This window comes from Bidens hawaiensis, unplaced genomic scaffold (assembly GCF_021521415.1).
Source record: "Bidens hawaiensis isolate Kalapana, Puna unplaced genomic scaffold, B.hawaiensis_p1.1 tig00039181_1, whole genome shotgun sequence".
NCBI classification, from domain to species: Eukaryota; Viridiplantae; Streptophyta; class Magnoliopsida; order Asterales; family Asteraceae; genus Bidens; species Bidens hawaiensis.
Genome location: NW_027496905.1, coordinates 50,631 through 78,536, shown reverse-complemented (window position 1 = coordinate 78,536; position 27,906 = coordinate 50,631). Strand labels below are relative to the sequence as shown.

Sequence of the window (27,906 nt, the reverse complement as noted above, 5' to 3'; positions counted from 1 at the left end):
CCGTGGATCAAAACATACATATTCACTTTATACCCCTTGAGTTTATTCCATGTTTTATAATTAGCCTAAAACATAACTAATATGTTATATATATAATATATTAACATGAATATGTATAAGCCAATATTACTAAAACTATGTTAGAGCCCGTGTTTCATACAGATGAAAATATAATAAAAATAAAAAATTATTATATGTTTAAATTCAGTTATTTCATATATTAATTTTTATTTATGACTTTTTTAATAAATTTTTGATATATTTGCACTATAATTTTAAGGTGAAATCAAAACGTTGGTGTTAGATTTATTTTAAAAATAAAATATTCATACCGATATTGTTATATTAAATATTGTGTGTATAAAGATGATATTTATGACAAAATGTTGTTACAGATTTAAAAACTAAATTTACAAAGACTAAGGTTTGATTGTAAAAGAAAATAAATAATATATTATATTTTAAAATGAAAAGAGAAATGATGAACAATCTTAAATGGTTATGTTAAAGAAATATGAGAAGACAATGTGATATTGTGAATTATGAAAATGTTAACAATTAAGTATAATTTTGGTTTTATACTTGAAGAGAAGTTACATTTATATATGTTAAGTCAAAAATTTTAACATAATTACCACTTTAGTAGGGTTGGTAAGCACATTTGGTTTGAAACATGAGGTCTTGGGTTTGAAACACATATCATACAATAATTTGTTTTTCAAAATTTTATAAAGCCTTAATGGATATGTGCCATGATATTTAGGGGTGTTCACGGTCCGGTTTTCGCGGTTTTTAGGTCAAACCGTAACCAAACCGTTACTAACGGTTTTTTATTTTCGTAAACCAAAACCAAACTGTTGAATTCATAAACCGAACCAAACCGAACCATTAGTAACGGTTTGGTCCGGTTTGGTTTTGCGGTTTAGGCTCGTTGAACCTTTATACATCTTTATAGAAACATATACTAGTAAAGTTGTTCATTGTTTAGAGGATTTAACAAGTTGTCAAATACACCCATACAATATTGAAAAAAAAGAATAGAAAAAAGAAAAGGAAAAAAGTGACAACGTTCTTTAGAAACGAAGTAAAACACAAACTGTGCATTCTATTTTATTTATAAACAAGCTCTGCAATTAGTTTTTAGTGTTCTAAATCGGGAAGAGGGTTGACTTAGAGAATGTGAAAAAGGGCTTGCCACTTTTGATTTACTTTAGTCTAATAGAGTTAAATTATTAAATTATATACATATAAGAATTATTCAAAATTTTATTGTAATAAATTTTCACGGTCCGGTTCGGTTTTATACGGTTGGTTTTCGGTTTAAACCGTAAACCAAATCGTTTGCTACGGTTTGAAATTATTGAAACCAACCGACCAAAATTTAAGTAAAAAACCGACCGTGAAACCAAACCAATGACCGGTTTGAACGGTTTCACGGTTTGAAACCGAACTTGAACACCCCTAATGATATTGATATAATAGGAAATTGTGACATGACATCTACTTGGCATCGCAGTGCGTTAAATGACATGTAGACAACTTGTTTTGCTTTAATAGTATAGTTAGATTCCAACAACTATTAGGGCTAGTATCTTCAAAACTTTTAAACTTTATATTTTAACTTTCAAATCTTAAATATTTTGAATATTTAAATATATGTTATATAACTTTTGGTATAAAAAGACGAGTAGTTAAAAATCAATGTAATTATTTGTCAGGTTTAAGGTAATTTTAAGCTTACTTGGTAAGTTTCATGTTTTGGAAGAATGAATGTTTATCGGACGTGACAATTAACTAGGCACGTCTTTAGATGTTTTTGAATTTCTTGTTATGGCTGGTTAGCCTGGTCTTAAGGACTCTTAAGCTAGTCCTTATTTTTGGGAAGCCTCACCTTAGAGGGACCGGCTTACAAGTAGATAAGACCTTTTCAAGGCAAAACAAGATTTAGGTTGAACTAATAATCGGGATACGGACTCGACACCGCTAAACCGCTACAGGAACCAACCGAATAAGGGTGAATCCGGTTTTGTTCTACTCGGTTCGCGTAAACACTCAAATATGAAACACGTTGACATAAAAGGTTCATGTTCAGCCCTAGCTCAACCATAGATCTACCGTCGCTCGAGCCAGTTGGTTAGGTTTTCGGTTTGATTTTCCTGAAATTTCAGGTTGAGCTGTGATTCGGTTTCAACCCAATGCACACCCTGGACCTTTTATTGAATTTGCTTGATATACAACCCAACATGAACTTTTAATGCTAATGTACACATAAAATGCTTCAAGAAAGTTAAAAACTATAATCAACAAGCTTTGCATTTATCATATACAACAACTTTTCTGTATGTAAATTCACTAAAAAATTTGATGTCAACCATATTTGACAACAAATTATTTACTAGTTTCCATGAAAACATGCCAACCGAATTAAATCATGTGCCTCTTCGATCCCGTTTCTGTCGTTTCTCTTCAAGCCCTGCAGCCTCGTTTAACATATCAAGAGCATCTTGATGCATGTCCAACTTCCCAAGAGCCACCGATTGCATGTAGAACGCGGTCGGCCAATCCGCGTGCACAATTTGTGCTTGCATAGCATTTCGAAGGGCCGCATCAGGTTGATCACACATCAAATAGCATAAACTTCGCCTCGCTAACACGGTTGGTGATATCATCGTTCCCACATCTATGAACTGCATATTACCGGAAGATATTATATATATTTGATGGAAAATAAATTGATTTTGTGTTAAATCTACACAATAATAATACTAGAGCAATTAGAGTTTACTTGACGACGATACTTAAAACAACCGATTATCTGACTATTACAACTTCAAACACGATACTTAATTATACAAAGTACCTGTGAATAAAAGTCGATGGCAGCTTTGAATTCTTTCTCACGGAACGCATGGTCACCACGTTTCCTGGCCTCCAACATATCTCTCATCTGTTGAGTCCATTCTTGGAATGACAACTGAAAAAGAACATTATTAATCCTGAATCTATGCACCAATAACATAGCAAAAGGTACAAGTCCAACTACCTCATTGGTCCCGGTTCCTTCATCATCACGATAGTGTGTATTAAGCAAGATCCCGTGAATAGCCGTAAGATCTTTACGGGAACAAGCGTCTCCCAACGCAGAAAGCGGACGTTGTGGAGATAATGGCGCTTCCTCTTGTTTTGAAATCCCGAGCATCACATAAGATGGAACCTAAAAGAATCAAAAGTTAGATTCTTGGTGGGTCCCCTGAGTTATTTCAGGCGGATTCTCACGGTTTGTAAGTCTGCTGAGAAAGAGATTCTTACATCACATTTGGTTTGAAGTGGAGCAAGTGTTGCGACAAGGTCTTTAATAGTAGGTCTATCTTTCGGTTCATATTGCAAACATTTAGAGGCGAGGTCAACGAGTATTGTTGCTTCGTCTGTCGAAAAGTTCCCTTCTAAGTGGGACTCCATTAAGAGAATGATATTTTTTCCACTGATCAAATCAAGCGCCTATAATGTTATTAACGAATATTTTATTTGCAACTAAATAAACAGATACAGATTAAAACAAAAGGTTATCAAGGAGTTTTAAAAAATGGTTACATGACTTGGAGGGATGTGTTTCCCACTTAGAAGATCTAAAAGAACCGTCCCGAAGCTATAAACAACACTTTCCGCGGTTACTCTTCCTGCAGTAGGAAGAATATAGTGACGCGTTTAGCAAATAACAAAAAAAAAAAAAAAAAAAAGACCAGCATAACAAAGGCTCGTATAACCTTTGTGTGTGCGGTGTAACTTTATTGTATTTTGAAGGAAATAAGTGATTACCATGTTTGAGATATTCAGGAGGCGTATATGCAAGATTAGTGCTATAACTTTTTCCGTCCCTACTATTTCTCATAAATCCAAAACATGAAAGCCGGGGATCTCCCTCCTACAAAGTCCATCAAACCATTATAATATTAGCATTAAAACCGTATCACCAAAACCGACCATAAAGAATGGAAACTTGCAACTGATTTCCTATAGTTACTAATATAGGAGAGAATATATATAAAAGGTTATTTTAAATTAATGATGCACCTCATCAAAGAGGATCCTATATGCATTGAGGTCATGGTACACTTCACGGCCTTCGGAGCTACAATAGTTTAAGGCCTCAGATATGTATTGAGCAACCCGTATTCGCATAGCCCACTCGATAGTTTGATTTTCCCCTGAAAGTGTTGAACATTCTTCATTATCAATTTTGTGTGTACCATAATCTATGTACACAAAACCACAACTTCTATTCTTTCTAGATGATATAAAATCAAACGCACGATACGGTTTCTCTGAATGACCATAATCATTATGACCTAAGTTAACGAGATACAAAAATTAGAAGAAGAAAAAAAGGTAGGAAAAGAAAAGTGTGCCTACGTGACGCCACGTGGCAGCACTTTTTCCATGCTAAAGCCCCTTCAAAGCAGGGATGTGGATTTCTTACACGACACGAAAACCTGACACAAACCTAACACGAACTTCGCGGGTTTGGGTTTGGTATAAACGGAGTTGGCTCAGTTTCAGCACGAACCCGTTTTGCTAAATGGGCCGGGCTCGGTTCAACCCAGCAGGTTCACAGGTTTAACCCTTTTATTTTTTAAAAATAGTGTTTTATGTAATAAATTAAATCGGTTGGGTATCTTATGACAAAAAAGAAGAGTTAATATTATATAATTAAAACGTAACTGTTTTATATAAATTTGTATATTTTGTTGTAAAAATATAAATTTAAAGTCTTAAAATGTGAAAACAATAAGATATAAAAGCTTTCAGGTCAAACAGGTCGTGCTCGGGTTCACGTGCCTTGCACGATTTCGGGTTTGGGTCAAATTTCCGTGTTTGTGTCGGGTTGAACCCCCAAAGACGACCCGTTTAACTCCCTTACTTTAAAGCCCCTTCTACGAAGCCCATGACACATAGCCTTACAATGAAATACATGTTTAGCAAGAGTGTCATTAGGCATGTACTCAGCAACAAGCAACCTCTCTTCACCGTCACAACAGTACCCAATCAAATTTGCAAGCCGTTTGTGACGCAACTTTCCAACACCCATTGCTTCTTCCTACAAGATCAAACAACCATCTTCAATTTTCACATTTCAACAAAACATTATCCTGCACGGACACGTGTGCATGTGTGTAAATCAGATATTAAACCAATACAGGAAATAAGTTAACTTCGAGCATTCCTAATCCATTCCCTACCATATATTCATATATATATATCATATAATTACAATAAAAATCATTGTTTTTTCTCTCGTCTGATTAATTAAATAATACTTTTTATACCTTTATTATTATCTTTTCTCTTTCCTCCAATCACAACAACTTTTAGAAAATATTAAAAAATTATACGGTATGAACAGCGACACTCCAAATTTAACTTTCCTATATAACATTTTCTCTCTCTTTTGCTCACAACCACTTGTAACCATACCATATAATTTGCAAATCTCCCTCACATATTTTTAGGAACATGCTAACCAATATCAATTCTTGATTTGCATAATCCCTATAAAATTTCCATTTATGCTCACCATAATTATCAATTCTCATGAAAAATCTTCTCAATATGAATTCATATTTGTTTTTTTTTTTACCAATTTAATACCATTAAGTCTATATTAGCAAATACCCTAACAACTTGATGTTATTAATTAATGACTTTTGGCAATTTCTTCATTATAAAACCAATCAATTAGACTAAAAATCACTACCAAAATAAAATAATTAAACACTCACAATGAATTCACAACATGTAATTAACAATTAGCAATTATTAATCATTTAGTGGTTTAATAATTGGAATTGTAAAACAAATAGTATATTAATAATTTGAGGTTTCGAATAAAATTAAACACAAATAATCATATTCTTTTATATAATCAATCAAACCCAGAATAATATTACCACAAACTGTTTAGCATCCGGCCACGCCACTTTAGAAAACTTTTTAACGGCGATCAACCGTCGATTCTTCAACCGTCCTTTGTACACAATATTTGGCGCCTTTTCACCACTTTCCGACACAATCAACTCCGTACTAAAATTATCAGTCGCACTTTTAAGATCACCAAAAGAGAACTCACAGAACGGAGGAGCACCGCCGCCAACACCGGTGCTTTGCGGCGAAACCTGGCCTTTTTGCGGGTTATTATTCGACGGTGAATTTTGGTGATTAGAGCTAAACCGGTTGGGCTTTGGGTGGTTTTGAAATTGGTTTCTTTCTGGGTTTGTTTTTGATTTTGGAGCTGATGCACAGAGACCCATGATGGAATTATTGAATTGAATTTGGGTTCAAGAAGTGGAATAAAGAAGTATTCGAGAGAGAGAGTAGACAGAGAGAATAAATGTTATTATGTTCTAATTTCTATCGCTTCTTCTTTTTGTTTTGTTTGTTCATAATTCATGAGGTGAGATAAAAAGGGTTACAGTTGTTGGATTCTTTACAATCTTAATTCAACTCAACTTTGTTTCTTTTGTCTCTCAGAGCATTCTCATCCCACCCCTTAAACGAGGGGTTGGATGAGAATGCTCTCAGACCAATCATGATCGGTAGGAATGTTATTTTAGTATTTTTCTCTTTGAAATTTCCTAAATATATAGTATGATTTTGATTTATACTTATACTTTACTAATAAGATAAGATAATGGATCAATTATGTATTTTGTGTGATTGATCCATTATCTCCTTTTCATTTTATGTTATTATGATAAAATAACTTGAAATTTGTGAATTTGGATTTTAAAATACCAGCCACACCCCGAATATTAAGAAAGTAAATTACTTGGCTCAGAGTACATCGGGCGATGTCGGAGTTTGATATCAAAACATTCATAAGATATTCATATCTCATTACAACTAAGACACCATCACGGGGACAAAAAAGAGTGAATTTGAATTAATCTAAATGGGTTTGGGGCGGTTTCTGATCAAATTTGTGAATAGTGTTGTGAAACGAGAGAGGTTCAAGTAGATACACTAAGTTGACCTCTTTTCTTTATATTGTAATGATGTTTAAATGATAAAAGAGAACTTATAATTTCAGAGTATTACGCAAAACAAATAGTAGTTAAAAAGGTTGTGCGCTATGCCAACTTGTAAATACACTTATCTATGAATAAGCTCTGTACCGAACAGGTAATAACCAGCATCGATACCGAAAATCCTGATTCCAGTTTTCATGAAATTTTGGTATTGATATCAGTACTGGTACCAAAGTAAAAAATCCAGGAAATACCGGTATCAAACCGAATTGTAACGATCCCAAAACATCAAAAAGTTGATACCGAATTGACTTCATGTAAAAATTAATTACCGATTTGACTTCATGTAAAATTAATTAACGAGCTTGTGTCAGTTTCAACTTTCAACCCACAATCGGTCGCACAACCTAACCTATTTAGCATGTGACATGTAATTTTCGATGTTGCGCATTTTATTTTATCTTCATTTTTATACGTCAGATCGACACTAAATTGAGCCTAGTTTACCGAAAAAAAAAAAGATGATGATGATGATGTCCAACGAGATAGAGTTTTTGTGAACAACAGTGTAAATTTAGAAATAAAATTACAGTGTGCGTTAATAGTAAAAGAAAGAAAAAATCTAAAACATATATATGGACCTATGGTTGGTTTCTTTAATGTTTTGGATGTTGATAAATACATTTAGTTGGGTGTTACGTTTCCACAACATATTTGTACAACCATATCATTTACTTATTAGCTAGTGCACCGAACATGGAAACTTATTTGTATACGAAACTATTAAATTCCAAAAAATTTCACATGGGACGAAATATTCATTTATGACAAAATTTGTTACCGGTTATCGATAAAAATAGAAAAAAAAAATATTGGTTTTTAATACTCTAAACTTTCGCTTGTTGGTAGATAACACTCCAAACTTTCACTTTATCTCCTACTACCTCCCAACTTTTACCCTATTTATTTTTATCACTCACTCGTTAACTGAAGGCTAACGCCGTTAGTGGAAATGCTGATGTTTTGGTCAAAAATCGGTTTAAGGATCAAGTAACCAAATTCGTATATGAGACTTGATGCTTGTTGTTGGGACCGAGATCTTTGATCCTTGAAGATCAATTATCCTTAGCGCTTGCAAACGTCTACTGCCATGACTAAGGACCTATATGGTTCAACGATCCTCAACAGTTAACTTCGAATATATTTTAATCTCTTTTGCAGGTATTGAAACGTGTCTACCAGCCATCCTATTTTCACGGAAGATATGTTTTTCTAAGTCACCTCAGCTGGTCTTCCTTCACGTAACGGTCATCAAGAAATGGTAGACGAACGTGACCTAGTTTATAGTGAATTAGTTTATATCTGTTAAAGACTTTTTGTATATATTAAGGTAGAACTATGACTGAACACACGATACACATATAGCATACTTAGAATTCTCAGAAAGAATACTTACACTTTGTATTTACACTAAGCCTTAGTTCCGTTGTAATCATTTCTCAAGTATAATATAATTGGTAGTGATAGTTTTCACTACCCGAGGTTTTTGTGCCGGAGATCTACTAGTTGCCAAGGGTTTTTTCTCGTATAAATCTCGTTGTTCATCCTTTACAATTATTACTTTGTTCATTTTATTCATACAAGCATCAAACCTCACAAACAAATTTGGTTATTTGATCCTTAAACCGATTTTTTGACCAAAACAATTTGGCGCCCACCGTGGGGCCATTGGTGCTTTAATCCCAAAAGTTTCTACCTTTATTCAATTCCTGTATTCGAATTTGTCGTTCAATGGTCTCTCTAAGAAAAGCTGTTTCTATAACCGTTGCTTTTAAGTGTTTCGGCTCAAATATCTTTGCCATCACTACCTTCCTCAGCGAAGCCACAGAAGCCTGTAACCGTTGCTCAGAAGAAGGAGACTGCTGACGTGTGCGAATATATATATAAAATTTGAATAAAAGTTTCACACAAATCGGGTTTTAAATATGGTTTTTACCAACAACCAAATCACACACGAAAGACAAGTGTACCTATCGTTTGTAGCAAAGTATCGGTAAGAACCGAGTGTCAATCCATGGACACGGCTAACTTTTGATACTAAATCTTTGTAATTAAGTTAACCAAACAAACAATCTAAATAATTTTTCAAGTCACTAAACTAGCATACAACAATAACAAAGCAAATAAAATATAACTAACAATCAATCCAAACAAAGCTACTTAGACTATGCATCCACTTAAACTTAGTGACAAAATGACAATGATAATGGCAAACATCATGTATTAAGCATCAATATCAAATTCCAATCAAGGCAACCTAATACTAACAACAAAACATCATGATGGATATTCATCAAGTTAATAACCATAGATTAGTAAGCTTGTCAAAACTACCTAATCTCACAATTAAAGGAAAACTAGCATGAAAACAACAAACTAACCACCCAAAATCATGTAAAATAGATAAGTTCAAGAACACTAGTTAAACACATGAATCTTTTAAATTAGCAAAATAAACTAAGGATTATGGCCTTAATCTCTAGCAAAAATCAACCAACTCAAAGAATCATGTTATCACCATACAATTTTTCAATATCAAGTGATAGGTTTCATGCTTGTTAAAATTCATAACCAAGTTAATTTTCACTAGTCATTCCTAACTTAGTGATATAAATAAAGTACGCATACACAAACTAAGTTCATAAACAAATACTCAACACATAGTTTTCCAACATATTATGGCTAAGCATCTATGAAACTAACAGGATTAGGAATTAAAACAAGCATTCAACCATTAAACTCTATTCAAGAACATGTCATAGACTTGAAGAACACCAACTTGCCAAAATCATGCATAGATAAACGTCACATAAGTAAAAGTTTCAACATAATCTTAGGTGCTGTTTGTTTTTTTAGAGGTAAAATGTTTGCAGTCTGTGGACCACATCTGCAGACATCTGTAGCAGAAGAGGTGGACCAAACCTCTGCACTCTGCAAGAAGAAGACTGTTTGTTTTTTAACATCCGCAGACTGCTAAAACTTTCAATATAAGCTCTATACCAAAAACACAAATTATCCAGCAACAATTAAAAATATATAAATCCAAATTTTATACCTCTGAACTAGCAAATTATAAAACTTACATTAACAATTTTTCACGTGAATGTTTTTTCCTCCAAAAGTTTCTTCAATTGTTTTCGAAAGTAGATAGTTCATACATAATGAATGAAACGAGCCAAAACTCGAGCTTAAAACAACTCACAAGCCGATGACTTAAACCTAAACTTTCTGCAAACCTTTTTCAACTAAAAACTTTCTATAGACTTTTTATATTCCTTGCTACAAACTTTTTTCAACTAAAAACTAATAATACTTGAACAATTATGCAAAATTATAATTGAAAAAAAAAACTAATCAATTAACAACTCAATTAAACAAATCAATTAACAAGAATTCAATTAACAAAACTTAATAACTTAATTGATATCTGATGGAAATAATGAGTTTAGAAGAGGTTGGAAGACTATGGTCCAAGTCTGCACCAAGAAGAGGGCGCGCAGACGTTTTTTAATGAAACGCCTTGGAAAAATAAACAATCTGCAGAGGGCAATGTCTGCGCACTGCAGACAAAAGAGGCCGGGAAGATCTTTTGTAAAAAAACAAACACCACCTTAGTAACAAGAGTACTTAGCCTATAAGGCTTAATACAACAACCAAAATCAAAGTAATCTTACAAATTTCAAGAACAAAAGATTGCAAACTAAGATGAATGATGATTGTTATTTGAAAGGATGATCGCACAAAGATGGAAGCCTTGAATTCTCTCTAGCACACAAACAATAATTTTTCAGCAATTTTAGAGAATTCCTTTAAGTCTCCACACTTAAAATGAAGATAATGGAGGTGTATTTATGCTTTCCGGACGTCTGGCACGGGCATGTGCACGGGCTTGCACGACCGTGCCTAATTGTGGAAAGTCAATTCCTTGCTTTAATATGACCAAAAAGTCAGATTTCTCTGTTTTAGCACGGGCTTGCATGGCCTGGCACGGGCATGCACAGGCTGGCACTACCTTGCACGAGCTGGTTATTTTGAATTTTCTTGGTATTAGATCTTGCACTGGCTTGCACGGGTGCGTTTACTGGTTGGCACGGTCCCATGCACGGGCTGGCATGGGCATGCATGTCTGGCAGATTGCTGTATTTTTTCCCCGAAACGCCCTTTGTTCATGTTTTCTTTGTCGGGCGGGCGCCCGGACATGCAAATTCACAATTAACTCAAATAAGTACCTAAAACAATGAATTTGCATGGAGTTCAACATAAATATGAGGATAATTCGATGCAATAAGATGTACACTTTGTGTTACATCAAGCATCCCCACACTTGAACTTTGCTTGTCCTCAAGTAAATGAAACAAACTCCAAAATAGCAAAAATAACCCGAAAGCAATAATCATTCAAATCTTTAATAGATCAAGCAAGCATTGTATATATGTCCAAACAAGCCTAATAAGAATGAAGACCTAATCTGGAGAACATTACAACTTGTCATCACATTCCCACCTTGCAAACCTCACACTGTTCACTCATACACTCGGCTATATTTAGTGATCATGCATGTAATAGTGCATGCTGAGAACACTCGATGCCAAGACGATGACTAAGCAGGGTATAGTCTTGTTTAAGGGTCAAATCAAACCGACACATACATTGCATAAAACACGAGTACTTGAGGGTTGTAATTTGGCTTAGGGTTAGGGTGAGGATGTTTTTGGGAGAAGTGGCTAAACGGCTAGAGAATCCGAAACTAAGTTAGCTATAAAACAAAATCTAACTAACTAAACCAAATGGTTTAAACGGGTCGGGAGCTAACAAACCAAAAATTGCTCTTTGAAATCACGTTTCACCTAAATGTGATGAACTAACTTCTTATTTTTCTCTTCTTTTCTTATAAGGAGTTTTTTTTTTCTTTTTTTTTTGCCAACAAAACTTATAAACTTTACAAACAAAATTTTCACTTTGGGAGATAGCATTGTGCTTCTAAAGTTCCCAAGTGATAATATACACCACAAAAGAAATACAAAATAAACTAACTAACTTAGCAAAATAAAAGGCTATATGGCTAAGTGGCGATAAAAATAGGGCGAACTATAAAAACATGGGAAAAGGCTAAACATGGGCTACTAAGCGGATAATGTGTGTAAGGAAAATATAAGTGGAAAAATGGCTAGACATGGGGTTTATCCTAAATTCCTCAATGGTTTATGCCATGTTTATGTATATGGTTTTAAAATGCAATCCCAAAAACAAGTTCTACCTTACAATAATCACCCAGCTCACTCAATTGCCCGCAAAAACATGAGAAAAAATATGATGAGGCCAACTCATGGAAACGGGCGGAATGGGTAACTTTTGCAAGGCAAGAATGTGAATCTGTTTGTCATGCTTAAAGGTATGTCTTTTAAAGGTTTTCGGCTTGAGTGTTTTAAAGATTTGTGATTTGACAAAACAATTAAAGTTGAATTAAAATTGCTTAGTGGTTATTATTCGCTACAACAATTTTCTTAGGAGATTTGAAATTTTTTTTGAGTTTGGACAAACAAAGTTCCCAAAGTTCCCTCCCCACACTTGAATTGTGCAACGCCCTCATCGCACAACAAAAAAAACTATAAAAGTAAGTGCAAAAGAGAGAGAACAGAAAACTCCCCTGAAAACTGCAAGGCTACTAGACAAGAGACCCAGGGGAGTCAACAGTGAAGACCCGGTAACGCCAACTATGCAAATAAACATCCACCTGCAAGGGTAAAGCAAGACAAAACAAACCACACCAAATAACACCATACACACATAATCCATTACATACCATCCATCAAATATCCTCCAACATCAAACCAAGTCCACAAGAAAATAAAACTGTCTACAAATGCAAGATAAAAATAAAGTCACATTAGTCTTAAAATAAAAACAACGAACATAAAGTGCAAAACATCACCCAGATCATCAAATGCTGAACCAGAGGATCCTGGTTCGCGAACAAGTCAGAGCCGTAAGGATCTACCATGGTATAGGGGTCGCGAACCGTGACTGGCCAGGCTGCACGAGGGGGCTCGAAAGGGGATCAACGAACGGGCCAGCGAAAGGACCAGGCTGGGAGAACTGAGCATCAAAGGGCATAGGCTGCTCACCCGCAAACTGACTCGATATAGATGAGCCATAGGACCACGAAGGTGCAGCTGGAACTGTGAAACCGCTATGTGCCACATGGGCCTGACCGTAAGCATAAACCCACTCGAAACCTCGGCGGGTGTAGTCAGCGGTGTAATCAATTAGCCTCCGTTGATCGATCTACTCGGCCCGGAACTGCTCCTGATTGAGGCTGAATTGATCAAACCTCTACCATAAATGCTCATAATCAAGCGGCTCCGGGTCCTCGGGCTGCTGCGGTGGTGGCTGCTCCTAATCCTGCATGTGCTCGTTCGCGGGTGGGGGCAGTGGGTCCCAAATGCGACCCTGCCTATCAATCAATCGAGTCTGGTTCCCAATCTGCCTGACGATCCTCATCGAACGCAGCTGAGCAATACCCACCGCGAGTCCCTCACCCATCTGTGTCATTCAGCAAGCAGCCGGTAGATCCATCACTCCTATCTGGTGGGCCAGCTCAGTGATGAGCATACCTGCGCATATGGAGCTCCCCGATGTCAAACCACCTGCCTGACTAAAACACTCCACCACACTAAACCCGAGGTTACAGTCGTGACCATCGATGATACAATACAAGTGAAAAAGGTCCCGAGTCATGACCTTACCCACGCTATCACCACGGGCTCCTATGCAGTATAATATAAAGTGGTGAAGGAGGCGGTGAAGCGGATCTAGCAGGAGAGTGGCCTTCGAGGACCGACCGTCATGCTGCCATCCAGTAACCTGTCTCCAGAATGCATGTCTCGCCTCGGTGCTCGGAAAATCCCTCAGGCCATCAAACAGCCCTGTTTCTATTTCCTTGTTCGTGTACAATCCCAAAGTGCTGGCAAGGGTGGCTAGGGACCAGTTGTACCATTTACCCCCAACCTGAAACGAACCCCAAAGCTGCTGTCGTGGCATAAAGAAGGAAGCTAGAAACTCAAGGGTGAGCTTGAGGTAGACTGGCCGGTGGATGGCGAGAAGACGCCGCCATGGCTCCGTGAGCAAAGCCTCGAAACGCTCGCACTGATTGATGTGCTTGAGTGTCTCATAGCAAGGAACACGACCCATTACGAACTTGTCTCGTCTAGCCCATAACTCACCGAGTCGGCGGTGAGCGTCGCGGCTTTTGCCGCTGCTGCCTGCGAACTGCAAAAACGGGTGACTGCGACCTGTCGACATCTTAAAAAAAGGGAAACAATTAGCACAACACATAAACAAAAGGAAACGAAAAACGTGTCGATTGACTATTTGGCATGGTCATGCCAGAAGCAGTGCAAGGCAGTGCGGACCGACAAGACAATGCAGAGGGCTTCAGAAAGCAGTATGGTTGTTTGGAAGCAATATGGTCAGAAAAACGACAGTGCACGGTCGTGCATGATCGTGCCGGCGGTCGTGCAACAGTTACAGCAGCTATCCGACGGTGGTTTGTGGCTGGAAATGAACCCAATCAACTAAAACAAGCCCAAAATAGTTAAATACAACCCTAAAACCAACCACTACAACAAGAAATTAGGGAAAATCCGACCCAAAAGTGATAGGATTAGAAAATCCCCAAATCCTTCAAGAACAAACCCTAAAATCTATAAGAACAAGGAAAAGAAAGATGGAAGGGAATATTAAGCATATCTTTGGTGTTAAAATCCGGAAAGAAACACGAGATTCGGGGGTTGGGGGGTCGAAATGGCTGTGGGGAGAGTGTAATGGATGAGAATGGTTGTTGGTAGGGTAAAAAACATGATTATAAACCGCTGCACGATTCCCAAGATTTTTGGCATGGCCGTGCTGGCCCGTGCGGACGACCTTGCATGGTCATTTTGGCTACCAATTCCCATTCTGCCAACTTGGCAGTACTCCACTCAATTCCAAACCAAAATGGTTCCCGATTTTGACCATTATGAGCCCTAGCCTAACATCTCTCGCTCAAAGAACGAAATCGGAAAGAAACAAAGGTAAGCATAACTCTTCCAAAACAACCAAGAACAAAACTAAAACGCTAAAATCTACAAAGTGCCTATCATGCTAAATTTTGACGGAGTCGATAGCTAGACTCACACTTCCCACACTAGATCATGGGGCGGAGGTCAACAACCTCCAGAACTGTCTCAACTTGCTTGCCCAAATAGTGTTTCAAACAGTGAACGTTCACCTTGAAGATGCGTCCATCCTTATGGCCATCTCAACGGTACCGTAGTCAAACACCTGTCTCACACCAAAGGGGCCGGACCATCGGGACTTTAATTTCCCAGGTAATAAATGAAGGCGAGAATTATAGAGCAAAACACGATCGCCCACTTGGAATTGTTTGTGGTCCTTCAACCGGGTGTCATGAAGCTTTTTGATCCTCTCCTCGTAAATTCTTGAATTCTCATAAGCTTGGCCTCTCAACTCCTCAAGCTCATGCAACTGACCCATCCTGTTTTTACCCGCGCATGCAAGATCAAGATTCGCACTCTTCAATGCCCAATATGCCTTATGCTGGAGTTCAACAGGGAGATGACACGCTTTCTCCTAAACCAATTTAAACGGTGTCGTCGCAATCGGTGTTTTGTAGGCGGTACGAAAAGCCCACAGTGCGTCATCCAATTTCTCGGACCAATCCTTACGGTTCTGACTAACCGTTTTCTCTAAAATCCTCTTGATGCCCCTATTCGTGACCTCAACCTGCCCGCTCGTCTGCGGGTGATAGGTGTAGAGAAGTGATGATGGACACCAAACTGGGACAATGCCTTTTCCAACTGGGCATTACAGAAATGTGTCCCTCGGTCACTAATTAGTGCTTTGGGGGCACCAAAGCGGGGAGAACAACTTCTTCAAGAATTTCACCACCGATTTAGCATCATTTGTGGACAGGGCTTGCGCCTTGGCCCATTTCGAAACGTAATCAACAGCTACTAGAATGTAACGGTGGCTGAAAGAAGTCGGGAAAGGTCCCATGAAGTCGATGCCCCACACATCGAAAACCTTGCAGACTTGAATCGGTCGCTGGGCATCTCGTCTCATGATGAGATGTTGCTCGCCCTCTGGAAAGTGTCACAAGACTGCACCATGTCATAAGCATTAGGGAAGATGGCTGGCTAGAAGAAACAGGCATCAAAGACCTTCTTCTCCGTGGATGTGGCTCCATGGGGTCCTCCGGTAGGGCCCCCGTGGCAGTGTTTTAAGATCTGTCGAACCTCGTCACCATACACACACCTACGCATGAGCTGATCGGCACCAACACGAAACAAGTAAGGATCCTCCCAAAATAATGCTTAACATCAGAAAAGAATTTCTTCGTTTTCTGGTGAGTAAGACCCTTAAGCACGATCCCACTAGCAAGAAAATTCGCAATGTCAGCGAACCAAGGATGATCCTCATCACGCGTCTCGATATGCATGATGAACTCATGGGGGAAATTGTCATTTATGTGAACCCCCACTTGTTCCGATGAAGTTGAGCACTCAAGATGGGAAAGATGATCGGCCGCGACATTCTCAGCACCCTTTTTATAACGGATCTCAATGTCAAACTCCTGCAACAATAATATCCAACGAATAAGTCTCGGCTTCGCATCCTGCTTGCTGAACAGGTAGCGAAGGGCTGCATGATCCGTGAACACGATGGTTTTAGAAAGGACAAGATAAGACTGGAATTTATCGAATGCCAAGACAACAGCAAGGAGCTCTTTTTCAGTGGTCGTGTAGTGCTCCTGCGCATCATTTAGTGTCCTACTCGCATAATAAATCGGGTGAAAGTGCTTATCCCGCCTTTTACCTAAAACCGCCCTAACTGCAAAGTCACTCGCATCACACATCAACTCAAAAGGTAAGGACCAGTCGGGGGCAACCATGATAGGGGCATTCACCAATTTCTCCTTCAACAGCTCGAACGCCCGAATACATTCGGAAGAGAAAATAAATGGGGCATCCTTCTCGAGGAGTTTCCTCATTGGGCCGGCGATTTTGGAGAAGTCCTTTATGAATCGCCGATAAAATCCCGCGTGACCGAGAAAAATCCTAATAGACTTCACCAAGTTTGGTGGCAGAAGCTTCGAAATGGTGTCAATTTTGGCTCGATCAACCTCGAGCCCCGCCTGTGAAATCTTATGCCTTAACACAATGCCCTCCTTCACCATGAAGTGGCATTTCTCCCAATTATGAACAAGATTGGCCTCCTCACATCGGGCCAACATTCTCTCCAAATTTCTCAAACAATGATCAAAAGAACTCCCAAAAACAGAAAAATCATCCATGAAAACCTCCATGGAGTCCTCGATCATATCATGAAAAATCGCCACCATACATCTCTGAAATGTGGCTGGGGCATTACACAGTCCAAAGGGCATCCGCCGGTAGGCGAATGTGCCATAGGGACATGTGAATGTCGTCTTCTCCTGATCCTCAGGAGAGACGGGGATCTGAAAGTATCCCGAGAAACCGTCAAGAAAGCAATAGTACTTTTTTCCCGACAGTCTCTCTAACATCTAGTCGATAAAGGGGAGTGGAAAATGATCTTTCCTCGTGGCATCGTTGAGCTTGCGGTAGTCAATGCAAACTCTCCATCCCATGACGGTACGCCTAGGAATCAACTCGTTCTTCTCATTCACAACAACCATCATATCGCCCTTTTTCGGGACGACCTGCACTTGGCTAACCCATGGGGAATCAGAGATCGGATAAATCAATCTAGCATCGAGTAGCTTAATGACATCTTTCTTCACAACATCTTGCATATTAGGGTTGAGACGCCGTGGGTGCTACACCACGGGTTTAAACTCCTCCTCCATCAAGATCTTATGGGTACAAAAGGATGGACTGATCCCTTTTATATCCATGATCTTCCAGGCAATCGCGTGCTTATGCCTCTTCAGAATCGTGAGCAACTTCACCTTCTCCTCGCTCGACAAACTCGCAGAAATGATAACGGGAAAGCGGGACTCATCCTCCAAAAAGGCGTACTCCAAATGGGACGGGAGTTCCTTAAGCTCGATAGATGGTGGGTCCACAACAGAAGGTTTTGCCTTAGGCTCGGCAATGCGATCAACATCCTCAATCCTTTGTAAACACTCAGGAGGCTCGTGGTCCACACCACAGACCAACTCGTCAAACAGAGGCCCACTGACCAAGTCAGAAACCTCTCTGACACACAACTGAGTATCCACAGAGTACTCCTCACACGTGTCCTATATGTGCTCACAAATGCAAGAATCAGTAGTATCAATGTAGAGCACGTCATCATGATCATGTGGGTGGCGCATGGATCTCCCAATATCAAAGGTCACCTCCTCGTCTCCAACTCTAAGAGTGAGTCTGCCGGTGCAGACGTCGATGAGAGCTCTAGCAGTGGCTAGGAAAGGATGACCTAAGATGAGTGGTACATTTTTATCCTCATCCATGTCCAAGATCACAAAGTCAACAGGAAACACAAATTTGTCAATTTTTACAAGCATATTCTCAACTATACCTCTTGGGTATTTCACCGAGCGGTCGGCAAGCTGAATGCTCATGCGAGCAGGCTTAGGCTCACCTAGGTCTAGCTTTGCAAAAACAGAATAAGGCATCAAGTTTATGCTAGCACCTAGATCGGCTAAAGCGTTACTAACCGACAAACTACCGATCAAACATGGAATGGTAAAACTACCCGGATTGGTCATTTTTTTGGCCAATTTATTCTGAAGGACCGCAAAACACTCCTCATTCAAAGTCACGCAAGAAAGTTCTTCTAATTTCTTCTTGTTCGTGAGAACCTCCTTCAGAAACTTAGCATAATTAGGCATTTCTTTCAATGCATCGAGAAACGGAAGATTGATGTGAAGTTGCTTAAAAAGCTCTAAGAATTTACCATACTGCTCTTCCATCTTCTGCTTCTTTAAATAGCCTGGGTATGGAATGGGAGGAACATAAGTTCTAACTGGCTCACTGGTTTGTGCGGTACTTTCTGGGGTTACCCTCGGGTGCACCTCACCAAGAGTATCAGTTGCGATCTCATCGGCAATCGGTTTTGGTGTGGAAAACGATGCATCAATAGGAATGGTGGATCTACCACTCCTCAGGGTAATAGCCTTAGCCTCGGCATTCAGATTAATCTCAGTGTTACTCGGAAGGCTACCCTGTGGTCTCGCAGAGAGGAGCTGAGCAATCTGTCCAACCTGATTCTTGATGGTCTCAATGGACGCTTTCTGATTCCTCAACTCAAGATCGTGTCTCTAGAGAGTCTCATCAATCTTCAGGTTCCTCTATTCAGCCAATTTGTTTGAGGTCTCGGTTTTAGCCAAAAGCCGAGTCAATAGATTTTCAACAATAGACCCACCACTAGACTGACCACTACTGCTGGAACCTTGAAACTGAGGCTTTTGCTGGTAAGATTGGTTTTGGGGTTGATTCTGGTAATTTGGATTTCGGTCAAACCCCGGTGGCTTTTGATTTTGACTTTGACTGCCACCACCATCTTTCCAGCTGAAATTTGGGTGATTTCTCCATCTCGGTTTATAGGAGTTGTTGTAGGCATTGTTTTGGCGGCCTACAAAGTCAACATCCTCCACCACCATGCCCTGCTGGCACTGACTGGTCTGGTGTTTCCCATCACACACCCCACAACGAGAGTTAGACTTAGCCAGATCGGATTGCATCTAGTCAAACTTTTGGTCAAGGCTTCTAACTGAGCGGAAACAAGGGTATTGGAATCGACATGAAGAACGGCCTTAGTGGAAGGAATACTACGAGGCGGATTATATGTAAAACTCTTCTTAGAAGCTCGCTCCAAAACATCCAACGCCTCATTGGGAGTACACCTACCGAAATCTCCTCCCGCAACCTGATCAACGGCCTGCTTCTGTGCTCCGGATAAAGCATCAAAGAACGTATGACACTGAAGATCGCGAATCAAACCATGATGAGGGCATTTTCTCAACAAGCCCTTGAACCTCTCCCATGCAGCATGAAGTGAGTCGTCGTCATCAACACGAAAACCAGTGATTTTTGCCCAGTATCTTGCAGTTTTATCGGGTAGAAAGTACTGAAGAAGAAACTGCTAAACCAATTGGTTCCAAGTGGTGATGGAACCGGAAGGGAGTGCCTCTAACCACTCCAAGGCAGCCCCGCGAAGTAAGAATTGAAAAACTCGGAGTCTCACGGCATCGTCTGTACACCCTTGAATTTTGAATGTCGCACACAATCGAAGGAAATGCGCAACATGGGAATGGGGGTCCTTCGAGAGACCATGGAAAGAAACAGAATTTTCGACCATATAAATAATACTCGACTTGATCTCGAAACTCACGATAATCTTGGGCTCCCTAACACCGCTGCCATAGCCATCGAGGGACGGCGTGGCGAAGTCATCCATGCGACCTTGATTGTTCGGGTCTGCCATTTCTTCAACCTCGGGATTCGCGTCCTCCTCTACAACTTCCTTTTCAAAGACCTCGGCAATCTTGCGTGCTGTAACACCCCGTAAACGGGGTGCGACAGACTCGTCTGATATCAACAGCATTGCTTATAAAGAAAACACCACTACATTAATTTACATCACAATTCATTGTTCCGAGTTTCGTTATCATCTAGGCGTTAACACATAAGTTTTACCGATAATACGTTAACATATTCAATACAAAATAAAGATCACTAAGCCTCCACAAAAGCACGCATCATCAAGCACGTATCAATTATTCCAGTTTGGGAGTACCTAGAAAGCATGTAAAGAAAACGGGTCAACTACGAATAGTTGGTGAGTTTCACTAATTTAAATAAACCATGACAAATCATTATAGTAATCATATATTAGCGATGAAATTATGCTGAGCCCACAAGTGAAACCTCTGTTAACCCAGAGACACATCCAATAACCTCTGGGGACACTGTTAACCCAGAAACACATTTAATAACATCTGGGGACACTGTTAACCCAGAAACACATCTAATAACCTCTGGGGACACTGTTAACCCAGAAACACATTTAATACCCTCTGGGGACACTGTTAACCCAGAAACCCATTTAATAACCTCTGGGGACACTGTTAACCCAGAACACTGTTTCGGGCCTTACAATGTTAGCAACTCAGACAATTACCATCTTAATACATTACCGTACGATTCCCGTACAATAAACATTATATAAATACATTCATTTCCATGCGATCAGCATGTACTTAAACATTTTGATAGAAACATGCTTCCCGCCCCGGGAAAATATTTAAAACAGTTCAGTAAAAAGGGGCTCGTGAAACTCACTTTCTCGTGAGTCAGTATGTAGTACAGTGAACAGCTATGAGCCTGAATCTGTAATATGATACCTAAGTCGTTACTATACAATTTCCATAAATTAAATCCGTGTCAACCGGTACATCTGGGGACACTGTTAACCCAGTACTGTACTCGATCCGGGGACAATGTTAACCCAGAGACACTTCTCAGTACTCAGATTGTGATATTTCTTAGAGTTTAACCGTCAAAATTATTATTATTATGTTTTCCCCGTTTTGCGTGCCTAGCACGGTTATCCGTTTTTATGTTTCAAAAATGAGTTTGGTCACACACGACCCGAAAATAGTGTTCGACTGATATTTTAGTTAAAGCCGTGAATTTAGAGCTCGGTTTAGACGCCCCGTTTGGCCGCGGGACCCGTTTCCGTCTTTAGGGTGCCGGAAACTGTTATTTCGTATAAAAAAAATACCCAAATCATCCGAATTATTTTCGGATGATTTATTTTTACTTGATTAACTTAGTTTCATGAAAATAGTTCATTTTTAAGGTTTTTATACACCAGTCAGCTCGCTTAGGCGAACTTTGCCGGTTTACGCGTTTTAAGCTTTAAAAGTTTGTTTTTATGTTCTTTTTAGCACAAATAATTATCCGTTTAGTCTCGGATCTTGAAATTTTGAAAAAATCACTTTTTGACAGTAAAGAATTTTATAAAAATATTTCCAGAATTAATTTTTATATTTAACATTTATTTATCTATTTTTAAACGTCATTTAAACACCAAATATATCAAAAATACCAAACGACCTTAGAAAAATCCCAAATTTTTCTGGGATGACCCCTGCCATCCACATAGTTCCCTGTAATTTTTCCAGAACCAAAATCTCATTTTTCATGCCATTTTCACCAAAACCGAGCTAGAAAACCCTAGACTCGTTTTACCGAAAAGCCTACTTAGACTTCTCCAACGGATCTGAAATTTTGTGTGTGACTTTTATATTTTATAAAAAGCTTATCTGGAATTTTCCAGAATTTTTCATGATGTTTAACTATTTTTCATCATTTTTAGCCAAAACCGAGCATTAAATTCACCAAATATTCATCCTTTGTCCAAAAATTACCAAATTTTCACAGATCTCATATTTTCATGTGTAGATCATCTCTGTTAAATTTCATGACCCAAATCTAAGTCTATCACAATCTGTCCAATTCATATAAACCATACGAAAAACCGAACTACCTTGTGTTTCTAGCTTTAGATCGCAAAGATCTTGCTTTCTAGCCTTTGCTAGCAACTAGATATAACACCTACAAGCACAATAACACCACACCAAGCAAGTTACACCCACAATCAAGCCAATTCTTTCATGGTTTCGGTTATGATATAGAAACAAAGATTTTAACCGTAAAAATTCGTGTTTGACTCTTTTAACTCCTTTCTTGGACCAAGATCCCTTGTATAACTTGTATACATCACTTGATCACGCAAGAATCGGTTCCATCTCGGGTTTTCACCAATTTTTCACTTGGAACCTCATTTTCTTGTAAAAACTCAAGATCATGGAATTGAAACTAGAATTTATGCATTTACAACATGCATTTACCTTGTGTTCTTGGTGTAAATCAAAGGAAAATTGGATGAATGTTTGAAGGGTTGAGAGAATTGTGGAGTTGGGATGTTAGAAAAAAGAAAATGAAATGTTAATCCATATGCATGGACCGATCGATCCTCATAATGGTGTGGGGTGGGGCCCACACCTCAAATCTTGGCCACACATTCGGATTGTGTAATCCGGATAATGTTGTGGATAATCTGGTTCAGTTCGTTTTTCGGTTAAACGTTTAATTCCGCTCAAAACGAGGCCAAAACGGTCGTATTTCGGCTTAAAAATAAAATTTATATAAAACCGATTTAAAACTTTAAAAACTTAAACCATGACATTTATTTACTTGAAACATCATATTATTAATAATTGTGCATCTTTTTCGGCTTGATCGATCATCTCTTGCTTGGTTTGGTATAAAAGATTTCGTTTAACGTACCAACGTACCATTAAATCGAAATTCTTTTCTGTGCTTTATTTCACTTATCCCGAAGCTTTAATACTTCGTAAACATCACTAAACATTATATATTTCGTCTATAATGTAATCCCCGATTCATTCGGGTTTCAATAACCGTCAATCGGTTAACCGTACTTCCAATACGATTAACTGTATAATCGAGTATAATTCGTTCCGTGAATCATACATACTCGTATAAATTCATATACTCAATATTAAATGACACATAAATAGTGTATACCGGCTAGGGTATACCTGAATTTGCCGGAATCGTTACATTCTCCCCCCGTTACAAAAATTTCGTCCTCGATTTTTTACGCGTCAACTACTTCTTTTTGAGGAAATAGGTGGGGGTATTTCTTCCGAAATTCGTCCTTTCGTTCCCATTTATATTCTGGGCCCCGTTGCGAATTCCATCTAACTTTGACCAACGAGATCTTATTGTGTCTAAGTTGCTTGATTTTCCCGTCCACTATTTCTATGGGTTCATCTACGAAATTAAGCTTATCACTTATTTGGACACCCTCTAAGGGTAACACCGATGTCTCATCCGACAGACACCTTTTCAAGTTCGACACGTGAAACACATTGTGAACTGCACTCAGTTCATCAGGCAGTTCCAATCGGTATGCTACAGGACCGATTTTTACAGTAATGTCGAATGGTCCAATGTATCTAGGGGCTAACTTCCCCGCCTTTCCAAATCTGACTACTCCTTTCCAAGGTGATACTTTCAAATACACTTTATCACCTTTCTCAAATTATAACGGTTTTCTACGGGTATCGGCATAACTCTTCTGCCGATCCCGTGCGGCCTTCAGATTGTTCTTAATTTCAAGGATTTTGCTGGTCGTTTCCTGGACCAGGTCCGATCTAATAACCTGTGCGTCGCCCACTTCAGTCCAACAGAGTGGTGATCGGCACTTCCGTCCTATAAAATGCTTCGTAAGGTGCTGCCTTTATATTGCTATGGTAACTGTTATTATAGGAAAATTCAACGAGTGGGAGATGTTGATCCCAATTTCCCTTAAAATCCAGTACGCATGCACGAAGCAAATCCTCCAGTGTTTGGATGGTCCTCTCAGACTGACCGTCGGTCTGAGGGTGGTAAGCTGTGCTTAGATCAATACGCGTTCCCAGTGCTTCTTGTACAGCTTGCCAAAGATTGGAAGTGAAATGGCTATCTCGATCGGAGATGATTGAGATGGGTATCCCATGACGAGACACAATTTCATATATATAAATCTGCGCAAGTCTCTCGGTGTTATAATTATTTCTAATCGGAATAAAATGTGCCGACTTGGTTAATCGATCCACGATTACCCAAATTGCATCGTGTCCACGGGACGTCTTAGGGAGATGTGTCACAAAATCCATCGTGATTTGCTCCCATTTCCATTCGGGAATTTCCGGTTGTTGTAACATCCCCGAGGGTTTCTGGTGCTCCGCCTTAACCCTCGCACACGTCATACACTTGTCAACGTATGTGGCTATATCCTTTTTCATACCCGGCCACCAGTAGAACTCCTTCACATCCTTGTACATCTTATCCGATCCCGGATGTATGGAATATTTCGATTTATGCGCTTCGTCCATGATTAATTCACGAAGGTCATGGAGGGTCGGGATCAAAATCCGATTTTTGAAATAGGGAATTTCGTCCACGCGCTGTTCGAAATTCTTCTCGTTACCGTAAAGTCCCTCTTTTTCCAATTGTTCCTCTTTCAACGCCTCACGTTGAGCGACTCGAACCAGGTCCGAAAGGTTCGACCGGACTATCATCCCCAGCGCTCGCACTCGCAATGGCTTAACCCGATCCTTCCTACTCAAGGCATCGGCTACGACGTTAGCCTTGCCGGGGTGATAACGTATGTCACAGTCATAGTCGCTTAATAACTCGACCCATCTTCGTTGCCTCATATTCAGTTCTTTCTGATCGAATATGTGTTGCAAACTTTTATGATCGGTGAAGATGGTGCACTTTGTCCCGTAGAGATAATGTCTCCAGATTTTAAGTGCGAAGATAACTGCTCCCAGTTCTAAGTCATGAGTAGTGTAATTTTTCTCGTGTACTTTTAACTGTCGGGAAGCATAGGCTATGACCTTATTATTCTGCATCAACACGCATCCTAACCCTCTACGGGATGCGTCACAATACACGACAAAACCATCGTCTCCGTCGGGGAGACTTAAGATCGGCGCTTGGCACAATCTTTGTTTTAGCGTTTGAAACGCCGTTTCCTGCTCTTCACCCCATTCATACTTTCGATCCTTTTGGGTCAGAAGGGTTAAAGGTTGGGCGATGCTGGAAAAGTTCTCTATAAATCGACGATAGTATCCAGCTAAGCCTAAGAATTGGCGGATTTCCTTTGGCGATTTAGGCGCTTGCCAATTCTTAACTGCTTCAACCTTACTTGGATCAACGTGTATTCCTTGATGGTTTATAACGTGACCAAGGAATTGCACTTCTTGTAACCAGAAGTTACACTTGGAGAATTTTGCATACAACTTCTCCTGATTTAGAAGCTCTAAAATTAATCTTAAGTGTTGCTCGTGCTCTTCTTTACTCTTCGGTATATCAAAATATCGTCAATAAACACGATGACGAATTTATCGAGGTAGGGTTTACAGACTCGATTCATGAGATCCATGAACACTGCTGGCGCATTTGTTAGCCCAAAAGGCATAACTAAGAACTCGTAATGGCCATAGCGAGTCCGGAATGCGGTTTTTGGGATATCTTCCTCTTGAATTCTAACCTGATGGTATCCCGATCTAAGATCAATTTTTGAGAAGTAGCTCGCACCTTGTAGTTGGTCGAGAGGTCATCAATTCGGGGAAGAGGGTACCTATGTTTGATTGTTAACTTGTTCAATTCCCTGTAATCAATGCACATTCTAAGGCTCCCGTCCTTCTTTTTCACGAATAGTACAGGTGCACCCCACGGGGAATAACTGGGACGTATAAATCCTTTATCCAACAATTCTTGCAACTGGTTGGATAATTCTTGCATCTCGGATGGTGCAAGTCGGTAGGGCGCCTTAGCAACAGGGCCAGCTTGAGGTAATAAGTCGATTCTGAATTCGACCTGTCGGGTTGGCGGTAATCCAGTAAGTTCTTCTGGGAAAACTTGTGGAAATTCGCGCACCACTGGAATATCATCCACTCGTTTCTCCTCAGAATCTGTGGCAGTTAAGCTCGCTAGATACGCCACACATCCCTGACGTATATATTTTAACACCTTGAGGTGGGATATAAACGGTATCATATTGCCTGACTTTTCTCCTTGCACTAATACCTCTTCGTCATCCGACACCCGGATCTTGACGATTTTCTTTTCATAGTTTATTTCTACTTTGTTACGTGCTAACCAATCCATTCCCACTATCACGTCAAAACTACCCAATTCTACCGGTAACAAGTCAATCGGAAGGGATTGATCGTTCAGAATAAAAGGGCAATTCCGAACTATTCGATTAACTATCATGGTTTTACCGTTAGCGACTTCTACGGTATAAGGTTCTATGGTTTCACCAATTGGAAGGTTTGCTATCGATAGGAACTTAACGGAGACAAAACTTCTATCGGCGCCCGTATCGAATAATACAGAGGCGTAATGATCAGAGACGAGGAAAGTACCTGTCACTACGCTGGGGTCCTGGCGTGCTTCGCTCGCCCCCATCACGAATGCTCGGCCTCTCGCCGGATTGGACGACGACGCTTGACCCGCGGTTTGCCTCCCGTTTCCTCCCTGGTTCAGCTTCGGACAGTGCCTCTTGAAGTGATCCGTGCTGCCGCATTCATAGCAAGCACGGCTGGTGGTCGCCGTTTGGTTTCCTTGTTGGTTTTGTTGTAGGGCTGGTTGGGTCCTAAATGGCTGCGCAAGGATAGGTTGCGGTTGTCGGTTCAGGTTGTTCAGGTTTGTCCTACATCTCGGTGCGGAGTGCCCCTCCCTGCCACACCGATGGCACACTACTCCCCTGTAAGGCCCCGAACCCGGTGACCCTACTTTAGCGTCGGATTTACTCATAAACACAGTTCTTCAAATCAGAGTTTATTAAAACTTTTCGCGGAATATAAAACATCAATCATTTGTTACAAAACATTAAATCTTTTCTTTGATACCATAACACAAAACTTTATATTTAAAACATCTTTACTTCTTTCTTCAGATGCCAGCCGTTCAATTCATGCCGTGTGTCATCCTCATGCTAACTCTATAATCAGCTCACCTGCGTGCATACTAAAAGTCAGCTACGCTGAGTGAGTTCTAGTTAATCGATCGCCATACAATACATACACATACATACATATCCGTAGATACATATCCATACTTCACTAGTTACCCTTCTGTTCTACATACATACTTGCTACCACACATACATACATATCTACAATCACTAACCTCAGTCTACCGAGAGTATGTTCATAGCTCACCGTCTATACCTGTACTCAAGGTCG

The 27,906-nt window shown here is 39.6% G+C and overlaps 2 protein-coding genes and 1 non-coding gene across 3 annotated transcripts; 1 reads left to right on the top strand and 2 right to left on the bottom strand.

Moving 5' to 3' along the window:
• Nucleotides 1-2,296: 2,296 nt before the first annotated feature.
• Nucleotides 2,297-6,319, bottom strand: LOC143591091 (serine/threonine-protein kinase BSK1-like). Its single transcript, XM_077071403.1, has 9 exons — nt 5,946-6,319; nt 4,960-5,095; nt 4,072-4,205; nt 3,817-3,922; nt 3,592-3,677; nt 3,310-3,498; nt 3,044-3,214; nt 2,861-2,974; nt 2,297-2,687 (listed from the first exon to the last, which is right to left on the bottom strand). Exons 1-9 carry the CDS (start codon nt 6,303-6,305, stop codon nt 2,430-2,432), a joined length of 1,554 nt encoding a protein of 517 aa, XP_076927518.1. The 5' UTR covers nt 6,306-6,319; the 3' UTR covers nt 2,297-2,429.
• Nucleotides 6,320-17,940: 11,621 nt separating this feature from the next.
• Nucleotides 17,941-20,555, bottom strand: LOC143591088 (uncharacterized). Its single transcript, XM_077071402.1, has 4 exons — nt 20,316-20,555; nt 19,749-20,210; nt 18,466-19,389; nt 17,941-18,366 (listed from the first exon to the last, which is right to left on the bottom strand). The coding sequence occupies exons 1-4, from the start codon at nt 20,553-20,555 to the stop codon at nt 17,941-17,943; spliced, it is 2,052 nt and encodes a 683-aa protein (XP_076927517.1).
• On the top strand, nt 20,068-20,172 carry LOC143591093 (small nucleolar RNA R71). The gene has a single exon (XR_013145601.1). It is a non-coding gene; the product is annotated as a small nucleolar RNA R71 (small nucleolar RNA).
• Nucleotides 20,556-27,906: the final 7,351 nt, after the last annotated feature.